This window comes from Nanorana parkeri, unplaced genomic scaffold, assembly GCF_000935625.1.
Source record: "Nanorana parkeri isolate BGI_ZX_2015 unplaced genomic scaffold, ASM93562v1 scaffold987, whole genome shotgun sequence".
In the NCBI taxonomy this organism is placed as follows: domain Eukaryota; kingdom Metazoa; phylum Chordata; class Amphibia; order Anura; family Dicroglossidae; genus Nanorana; species Nanorana parkeri.
In genome coordinates, this window is record NW_017307255.1 from 88,787 (window position 1) to 99,625 (window position 10,839).

At 40.2% G+C, this 10,839-nt stretch overlaps 1 protein-coding gene across 1 annotated transcript in view; it reads right to left on the minus strand.

The window, feature by feature from the left end:
* Positions 1-1,349: 1,349 nt before the first annotated feature.
* The window catches only part of LOC108795626 (peptidyl-prolyl cis-trans isomerase FKBP8-like), a 28,561-nt gene continuing 19,071 nt past the window's right edge, over positions 1,350-10,839 (minus strand). Inside the window, exons 6-7 of the mRNA XM_018566913.1 lie at positions 2,506-2,652; positions 1,350-1,562 (exon numbers count right to left, since the gene is read on the minus strand). Of these exons, the coding sequence (XP_018422415.1) occupies positions 1,476-1,562; positions 2,506-2,652 (234 nt within the window). The 3' untranslated portion in view covers positions 1,350-1,475. The remainder of the gene's footprint in view (positions 1,563-2,505; positions 2,653-10,839) is intronic.

A 10,839-nucleotide genomic window follows, 5' to 3' on the forward strand; every position in this document is an offset into this window, starting at 1 on the left:
AGGCCCCAGCTCTCTCCTCTTCTCCTTTATGCTCCAAGCTGTGGGTGGTCTCTTGACATTATCACATAGAATGCAGGCAAGCGTTTGGCCACAGCCAGGAGCACCTTAGAGAAAAGGCTTTGCAAAACCACTTGCCCAGATAGAGGTAGCCTGCCGGAGCAGGGAATGTGGTACCTATTTCTCCCTTATCTTCTAACCCTAGACTTAACAAGCAGTTAACCCTTGCAGTGGGGAAGGATGAGGGCCCACTGCAAGGGTAGATTTTGTCTGATGCAAAGAGTTCAGCTTTAAAATATGAGCACTGTTTGCAGGACAACAGAAAAAGAAAGCAGACATCAGTTACTGTGAGTACATGTATAAGATATGTTATGCCTCACAGGTGTGGATGATGGCAGGGTCTCTTTAAATGCAACTCCAGCCAAAACTTTTTTTAAGTTTTAGATTGTGGGAAGAAAGGTAGGGAAAGTTGATCGATCTGACTGAACAAAAAGGTTTATTTCATTCTTGGTTTAAAATGGAAAACAGCATTTAGAGATTAAATAATTATGTCTTTTCAAATAACCATTTCAAAGTAAATTAATTTTAACAGTGAATCCAAAAAAATTTAATATGTAGCCGTAATTTTGAACCAAAGGTGACTGTTGCATTGCTGGTCCTGTAAAGGATTTTCTTTTCTCTTCTACGATCATTTATTTTGTATTCTATTGATTTATTATCCAGCCCAGAAATTGCATTGATTTTGTCCTCTAAGAAATCCTGTGCAGTTGCTTGGCATGGTGATTAAATTGTGCACCTAATTATCGCCGTAAGTTTGAACAATCAGCATTGGCCAACATTCAGCATTCGACAATTTAAGATGAGACAACTTGTATGACTTTTTCTAGTTGACAGTGTATAATCTTTTCATTATTATTATTATTATTATTACCGGTATATAACGTTCCTTTGTAGAGCCACTTTATTTACTCTGTATTGTGTTACCAATATGGTTTGCTTGATGTGGGTGTCTTTTTTTTTTAATCCCCTACTGTTCTTCTTTTGTGTTTAATTTGTCATTAGCATTCAATAAAAAAAGTATGAGAAAAAAAATAATTCAGTGGCTGCCAAGTTAAGAGCGACTGTGGACTCATCCAGTGCAAACTAACAATGTCTGGGCATGAAAGACAAAAAAAAACCTACTGTATTGATTGAATAAATGCCATATTCCATATAAAACAAAGATTTCCAATGAATAAACAGAATATAGTGATATCTATTGCGAAGTTTGTTTATAAACTGTGCATCATCAGACATCAGACCCTTTGAGCTGATGGGCAGGGTTCCTTCAAATAGGCTTGCTTATTTGCAGTAGCTACTTTTCTACTTAAAAAATCTCACTTTGTTTATTCCAGACATAACTCCATGCCATATTTATCTGTAGGTGCATATAATGTTAGGAATACACAGGTTTAAATATTGTCCAAGACTGTTGATATTCATCTGTCAAGTTTTAGTATGAAAGCTGCCAGCAGACCTAGTAATGCTGTAGCCAATGCACCTATTAGTAGCATCTTGTAGGTTACCTGGAGGAACATGAAATTCAGAGGTCACACATGATTAAATAGTTGCTAATGAAGTAACAATGTACTTACAAAACCTTCATACTTTAGAAATGCAATGTTAGGTTCCCAAAAACAGTTTGCCCATGAATCTTGTAAAATTAAATGCATTGTTACTACTTTACTATTTTAAGTCCTATTACCTGCACATTGGCATTATTTTATATACAGGTCTATTCACTAAAGGGTGAAGGGTTTGGAGAAGGCAGGAGAAGTGAACAATCTTTTGTGAAACAATTATTTCAGCCGTACTGAGCCGTAGTGAATAGCCGAACGTTGTTCGGCTCACTTCACTACGGCTTGGTTATTCACTCGGCTGCCTGCGGCAGCCGAGTGAATGACCCTGTCAGTCTTTTTTTAAAAGGGTAAATTTGACAGTACAGACCTTCTCCTATTGAGTAATGAATGTCAAGAAATGTAATTTTTGCTTGGCAAATGTCAGACCTAAGTTCACTAATGATGCTTTATAAATAGGCTAAATGTTTGCCAAAGAATATTTAAAAAATGTTTGGCAAATGGTGCATATCATTTTCTATAGCTCGTCCCCTTAATAGTAAATAAGGATAATTACATTTTAGGAAAAACTCATGGTCACTGAAGAAAACTGAAAGAAATATGTAGGCTCACATTGCTGACCTCCTTCCAAAAATGTTAGTTATTGGCAATCACTGATTTTAATACTTACCAAGTTGCTAACCTGGAACCATTGTACAGGCAGTGAAGTCAGAACACCAGATCTTCACATTTGTTCTGGGTATGTGACTCCAAATATTGAGGCCAGTAGATTACCAAGACAGCAAGGTAACTAGCATTTGCATTAGGAAATGGTCAGCAAAAGCTGCCTACATACATCTCAGTACATTTGCCTTTAAAGCTAGTGACACTACAAGAAAGAAATTAGACTTACCCTCTGCTTTGTGCTGTGACGTTTAAGCGGATTTAAGTCATCTCTAAGCTTGAGATGAGCTTTGGGTTTAAGTCTCACTGGGGATTTGGTGATTTCGGGCTGTCCTTTTTGTCTCCTTACCAGCTTGGAAAGCTCTGCATGAATGGCCTAAAAGGAAACAAGTCATTGCATCAGAGTATCAGCCTCTTGGAAATTCACTCTAGTCTAACAACAGTACAGATGAGGATTACCGTGACCAGATCCCACACATATTGTCAAGAAAATATAGTAGTCTATTAACAAAAGGGTGAAGAGTTTGGAGAAGACAGAAGAAGTGAACAATCTAGGACAACATAGCTGATTTGGAAAAATTCTCCAATGCAGCTCACTTTCCAGTTCAGCTATGTTGTCCTAGATTGTTCACTTCTCTGGCCTTCTCCAAACTCTTCACCCTTTTGTGAATATACTCCATAAATGACACATTTGTGCTATTTCTGGTGGCTTAACTGTACCCTGAATAATTCCAATTTTATTCCAGTGTTACGCAGAGTTTATGATACCCTGCATTTGCATTTCCCATTAGGTATATGTAAATACTATACCAAGAGCGCAGAAATGTATGAGAACTGGCAGAGGGGTCCCATGCAGGAACAATTATGTAGATAAGGAATAGATAAGGAAACCAGAAACAACCAAACAAGCTTTGAGAGAGCAGGGAAACCACTGCATAACATTAGGATACAAATATTCCTTAAATTACCCCACGGGTAAAACAAAAGTAAAGTCTGAAAGCAATATTTGTCAGCAGATAGGGTCTTTTTGGTTTCTACCAAAATAACTATTTTACTTACCTGTTATCATTTTGTTTTTAAATTCTGTACACTGTCTGTGGTGGATGCTCCATACAGTGTACAGTCCTGGCATCTCCAGTGTGCCAGTGGGGGAGATACATCATCAGGGCCTGCCCAATAAGTGAAGCAATATGATGATGGGACTGGAAGAAGAGGAGAAGGACATGGCTCCAAATTAGAATGGAGTAGATTTGGGGATCTTGGACCTCACATCGCTGGATGAGAGCACACCCAGTGATAAGTGTCTCATAATGTGCAAGTATGCTGCACATACTTGCATATTATGGTGATTGATTCCACGCTTTACTTCCATTTTTAGGAAATGGGTAATGTGACAGAATGCCCTTCTGTCATATTACCCATTTCCTAAAAGATCAGCATGTACAATCTAGCAGATAGGTAACATAAAACAGATAGTAGGGAATGGTTTATAACAGCAGGGAAGTCAAGTTGTAAAATATGTCAGATGTGTGACATAGATCAAATATCCAGCAAGAATAGATCTAATCAAAGCAGCTAGCATGCACAATTTGGCAGTCTGGTGAAGTAAACCAGATATCAGGGAAGGGTTCTTATTAATTTGACAGGCAGGTAACACAAGCGAGACATCAAACATGATAGGTTAGTAACACATTCTGAAAGTATTTTTGTGCTGCTTGCCTGGTTACCTTCATGATTGCTCGCTTCACTCAATTGCCATATATTGTCAATGGAGGGCAGGTAACACATATACTCTTTCATTTGCCAACTTTTTCTCATTCTAAACTTGGTGATCCACCAGTCAGTGCTATCAACAGATTACCCTCAGCCCTAGTTACTGGAAAGCCTAAAATAAAACATTTGTTTTTAGGTGGATAATATCTTCTAATATTCTAATGATAAAATAAACTAACAAACATACTATATAATCATAGGTTTGGAATATTTCCTGTGTCTTCTTTGAATTCTGAATAATAAATGTATTAAACATGTTACTTATACATTATTGCATTAATAAATGAGGCTCTCCAAAAGCAACAGCGTCTTTTGGGTAAATTACTTTGTATATGGCAGGCATATGTATGATTCTCTTAAATGATGGTATTTCAAAACCCAAAAGCCTAACTGGCATGACCTGTCACCATAATTATCAACCCATTTTTATTCCTACTTATAGGTCACCCTTTAAATAAAATCTTGTCTAAAAGAAACATGGGGGCTGCCATTGCTGTTTTCTCCTTCTGATAATGGCAGTTATCTGGCTGCGCTGCCCTTCAATACTTTGAAGTACTCACTATAATACATATGTAAATGAAAAGTTCTGACTTTCCAGACCTGCATACATGTTTTAGGTCAGTGACTTAAAAGGTGTTAAAGCTAGTAGGTGAGCATAGCAGCCAATCATCTAGTATTTTCACTAGGAGGTCAACACCGGCAGCCCTGTATTTCTGTTATGACAGGTTCACTTTAAAAATCCTGCCATCTGTCATGCAGGTTTTTTTATGTTATGATTACTCATTTTCTAATCCACATTCTTTGCTACATGATATCCCAATGTCACTATTTAAAACACATGAATAATTCTGTTATGGACACCTGAAAGAACAAACAGTTTGAAATTACATTTATCTTGTTTCATTCTAATTTTTTACGATATTATTACTGTCCTGTAGGCAGAAATAATGAGTCCATAGACACCATCATTCTTTTGTTTCCTTCTGACTCTGACTCATTCATAGCTTTAACTTACTACGTAAAGTTGTAATTGGTCAATTCAAAAATAAAAGTAACTGATTTAAGTATAATGGAAATACAGTAACAATACATGGTACAAGCAGCCAAACCAATTATCTCAAATGCATTGGTAATTTTATAGTGTTGTTGTATGTAAGTTTTGTTCAGGCATATGGCAGAAATATTATGGGAGAGCCTTTAAAAGCAATTGTATGGGGGCCTGGTTTAGCCATGAACACATAAGAACACTTGGAGAGGTAGAGCCTGCTGTGCGTCCCTTAATAAACAGAAATACTGGGCTTAGAGACCTCTTACTACAACCACAGTTATGCCAGGGAAGAAAAAGGGCTCCCTACAGCCACAAAGAATTCTGCAAGTGCAAAATGGCAGCACAAAGAACTTCTTCCCAGGCAACAAGGAATTGGAAGGAGCAGCAGATCCCAAGATGGCACCTGCTGCAAATACCCAAAAGATTGACCATATGCAAGTTTGTTGAGTAAGTCAGTGCCAACAGCAAAAATGGTATGAAAAGTGAAAACGTATAGCATCCAGTCAGATTTCAGTAAGAACTATGCTAGATACTTATTAGATTTTTAGATGAGTTCCGAATGTTTGCTTTATCCTGTGACTATGTTGCCCACTTTGCCTGACCTGACTTCTGAGATAAATCTGATTGCTCCTACCTTTCTACGATTCTTACTCTGTCTTTGTCTTCCAAATTGGAACCCACACATGGATCCCCACCCTGGACCTGACTGCTGACACAATATTTGATTTCACACTGCTTTTGAACATTGGGCTGAGCCTGATCACACACTGCCGGTCACCCTACTTTGTGTGATTGATAATGGAGCCTGAACAATGTGGCAGCAGCCCCAAGGGAAGGATATGACTGGTGGGTGAACAAACAATCCAAAGACTGTTTTTTAACATGCTATCTTTTCATATGTAGTGTGCTTCACAATAAGCTAACCTTTTAGTTTTATAAGCAGCGGTTGGTGACCTCTGACCTAGATGATATCTTCACATATCTACGTGTGTAAGTAAAGTCAATGACAGAAACACAAAACATAAATGTAAGAAATAGACAGCTATAAAAATTGATGATTGATGCTGATCCTTCGGCTAGCTTCGGCCCCAGGACCCCTTTGGTTCAGGGCTATTCACTATAGCCGGTACAGCTCCCAAAGTTGGCCGAGGGGCTCAGTCGAGCCGAAGGCATATGCTTCCGCTCGACTGAGCCCAGGCTGACAGCCTGCTACTGACAGCTGGGCAGAGCTGTCATTACACTGAGAACCCGTTAGAGCCGTTCTGACATTACACTGCAGCTCCGCCGGGTTCTGTGTGTAATGACAGATGGGTGTCCCATCTGTCATTACACACTGAGAACCTGGAGGGGCTGCAGTGTAATGTCAGAACGGCGTCCCTGGTAACCAGGGACGTCGTTCTGTCATTACACACAGAACCCGGCGGAGCCGCAGTGTAATGTCAGAACGACGTCCCTGGTTACCAGGTAACCAGGGACGTTGTTCTGTTATTACACACAGAACCCAGTAGAGCCGCTGTGGTATCACTGCGGCTCCAACGGGTTCCAACGCCGTTCTGTCATTACACACTCCGCCGGGTTCTCAGTGTGTAATGACAGATGGGCATCCCTGGTTACCAGGTAACCAGGGACGCCCATCTGTCAATACAATGAGAACCCGGCAGAGCCGCTGTAAAATCACTGTGGCTCCGACGGGTTCTAAGTGTGTAATGACAGATGGGCATCCCTGGTTACCAGGTAACCAGGGACGCCCATCTGTCAATACAATGAGAACCCGGCAGAGCCGCTGTAAAATCACTGTGGCTCCGACGGGTTCTAAGTGTGTAATGACAGATGGGCATCCCTGGTTACCAGGTAACCAACTGTTTTTCTATTCTGCTCGGTACCACAAGAGGTACAGAGCAGAATAGCCGAGCCAAATGTTTTTGTAATTTATGGTTTGGATAAGGATTTAATCATTTCGATCCTGGTGTCCTTGAAATGTATATTAAGCAGGTGGTTGAAAAGGAGCTCCCCTCTAGTCATGGATGGACAGAGATATTTGTCCTCTTATTTTGGAGTTCTATGGTTCTTTGATGTGGCTGAGAACTCAAAAATGTTTATAGGAAGTATATTAAGGGCTGGTGTAAGTTTTTGCAGAAATTTCCACTTCAACAAATAGTAGGGTGTTAATTATTGCCGTCGTAAAGTTGAAAAATCCTAAACCAATCCATCCTAACCCTAGGAGAATCTGTATATGCCTTTAGAAAATAAACCCCAGTTGTCACTTGGGGTGGGTTTCCTCATGGTGACAACAGTGGATCATGCCTGTATAATGAGTGTTGAAGTCACTTATAATCTCCACCAGAAGCTTGTATGACAAGGTGATAACGTGGGAGATCACTTGAGAGACAGAGACAGAACATTGTCACCCTATAGCTGGATTAACAGGTATTATTTTATTGAAATAGATACAAATCTTTAAATTATTTTAAATTACATTAACATGTTAAAGTAGTGTTAAACTTTCAAATGTTTTCTCAATAATGAATGCAGGTCAAACAAATATACACTGCCCTGCAACTAACTAAAACTTTGCCCAAACTCTTACAGTCATCATGTTTTAGAACAGCAGGCTCCAACTCTCGCAGCTTTTCCTACCTGAACTTCCTGCCCAACAAAAGATCACAAGAGACAGCACAGTCTCCAGCAGCTGTCCATCTTCTAGCATGGAGAAGGGAGGTAGGGGGGAGCAGGGGAGAGGCTTGCCTTGATGTGCCTGTGTAGAGAAACATACTTCTAACTAGCACACACAAGGGTGGCTCCATGGGACCCTGCAAGGCAAAGGAGCCACCCTAAAACAGGATATCAGGGCCAGTGCTCAGGGTACCAGCTGATTCTTCAGGAAGCTAAGTGATTTCATCAGCATTTGAAACAGCTTAAAAGATGTGTGTCATTAATATTACCTTAAAGCTTTTACAATATTTTACCATTTGGGTTTACATATATATTAACATTTGAGAACAGATGAGACCACATTCAAGGCATATTTTTTAAATTGTTGAAGAATTTCGTGGAAGAAGTAAGATGATCTCATGCAGCCCAAAAACCCAGAGTTTGTCATGTCTGCAGTAGATGTTATTGTAAAGCCCGATGCAGTCATTCTATTGTAAGAGCCCTGATCTACAGAGAAAGGATGAGGTCACATTTGCTGGAATTTCATGCTTACCTCATCCTGTTAACTCATCTCAGGTTGTTTTGTTCTTTTCAGGTACAAGGGAAATGTTCTGGAAAACCTGGCTGTATTCTTATCCTGCGAGATTATTTCAATGAATACCCTGATACTGTATTATGTATTAGTAATGACAGTTCAGCCTGATCTCTGCTCTTACGAATGATGTGGAAAAATGATTCCAGCGGCAGACAAAGTGAGACTTAACAGAACATTTGCTCTCAATGTAATCACAGTCTTTGATTGAATCATTTTCCATGCAAGTGATCGGTGCAGTAAGAATAGAATGGTGAGAACTGTGTCGGGATTATTTCAGAAGCAAGGCACACTTCAGAACAGTAAGTCCTGTTATTGCTGATTATGAGACACAGTTGGCTTGTTTAGCAGATCTTTCCTAAACCGCTCAAAGCGAGAAACGTATTTAAATTCAGCAAGACAGTATCTGAAAAATACACAATTAGTCCTTTGGTACTCCAGCAGTGTTGTCAGGGCCATCTGAGCTCTATGATATTAAAGCAGAACCATGGGCAAAATCAAGCATTTAAATATATGATGCAACCTGTCAGTAGAATTAACACAGCAGTTTTGGGGGTTTTTTTAGTCTCCTTCGTAACATAGTTCTATTACCTGTTCATCCTGCCAGTAGATCCTTTACTTTTCCACTTCCTGTATTAGGGTGACAACAATGATGTTCGTCCTGAAATCACTCAGCAGCATTGCTACCCTGTTGAAAGGATAGTCTTAGACGGACCTGTTGTTTTTAATAGACTTTAAAGTGATACTAAAGTTAAAAGTTTTTTAAGTTATTTCACATGCTGATAAAATCACTTACAATGGATGCTGCTCCTTGATGTTTACAAGATTTAGCTTCCTGCAGAATCAGCAGATGCCCTAAGCACTGGTCCTGATATCCTGTTTTAGGGTGGCTGCTTTCCCTTGGAGGGTCCTAAGGAACCACCTTAGTGTGTGCTAGTCAGCTGTGTGTGTCTCCACAAACACACAAACACAGCAAGGTAAGACACTCTCCTGCTCTCTGCTACTCCCTTCTCCAAAAAAGTAGATGAACAGTTGCTGGGGACTGCTCTGTCCCTTGTGATCTTGTACTGGATGGAAAGTTCTGGAAAGTGGAGCTGAGAAAGTTGGAGCTGTTCAGAAACATGATGACTGTAAGTGCTTGTGCAAAAATGTAAATAAATACTTTCTTGGGCAAAAATATATTTGTTTGATCTGGATTTATTATTGAAAAATGTGTGGAAGTTTAATACTACTTTAAGCACTCAACAAGCAAGTTAACCACCTGCTGTTCGGCCGTTGTAATTAAACAGCCGGACAGCGGCTTCTTGAATGCGGGTGGGCGTTTTTAAATGTTCCATCCCGCCCCGCTCGTGCCGGCCGCTAGGCGGCGCGCACGAGCGGGAAATCAGCCTGCAATGTAAACAGCCATCATGGCTGTTTACATACAAGCTTTCGAGCGTCTGTAGAGACGCCTGATCGCTTGTAATATGCGTGTGGGTGTGTGCCCCCCTCCGCCGCAGCCGGCGATCCCGAGCTCTGCTGTACCCCGGTGTGAGCCCGGGACCAGCACAGCAGCTCTGCGGCTGGAGATCAAATGGAGCTCAGTACACGAGCTCCGTTTGATCTCCTCCTCTTCGGAATGCAGGCAGTGATGTGTATTACATCACTGCCTGCATTCAATGTCACTCTCCGGTACAGAAACTGGAGAGAAGCTGGTGAAGCAGGTGTTTGCTTCATCAGCTTCTCTGGGGGTCGATAGATGACATTAGCGGTCTTAAAGACCCCTGATGTCTCCATAAAAAGGACCTGTCACTGAAAATTGGCTATAACAAAGGGGGCTTGTTAGTCAATAAAGTTAAGTGGAAAAAAAATGTTTAAAATAATTAGTTACAAAAGAAATATAAAAAAATTAAAAGTCACATATAAAGGTTATTTTAAAAAATGTAAACATTTTTTTAAGTCCCCCGCCCCCCACATACACATGTAAACATGCGTCTAGTGCGCCTAAGTGCGTAAATGACGATTACGCCGCACATGTTACGTATCGCCGCGAACATCGCAGTGAGAGCAATAATTCTAGGGCCATCAATCACTGATAACACTAACCTGTTGAGCGGTAAAAGCTTTTAAAGCGTCGCCTATGGCCAATTTTGGGTACGGTAGTTTTTGCGAGTTCGCGGACGCACGCAATTTTAAAGCTTAACATGCTTGCTGTCTATTTACCCGACATGACCCCGTCTTTTATATTTTGCCAAAAAATGTGGGTAATAATAATTGTTTTATAACATAACGTAGGGAAAACTGTTTTTTTCCCCAAATGTTTGGTACTTTTTTCATTATATAGTAAAAAATAAAACCCCCAGTGGTGAATAAATACCACCAAAAGAAAGCTCTATCTGTCCCCAAAAAAGGGTATAAAATTCATTTCAGTACAGCGCTGCATGACGGAATAAATGTCAGTCAAAGTACCACAGCGCTGAATACTGAAAAATGGCCTGGACGGGAAGGGGGTTTAACAC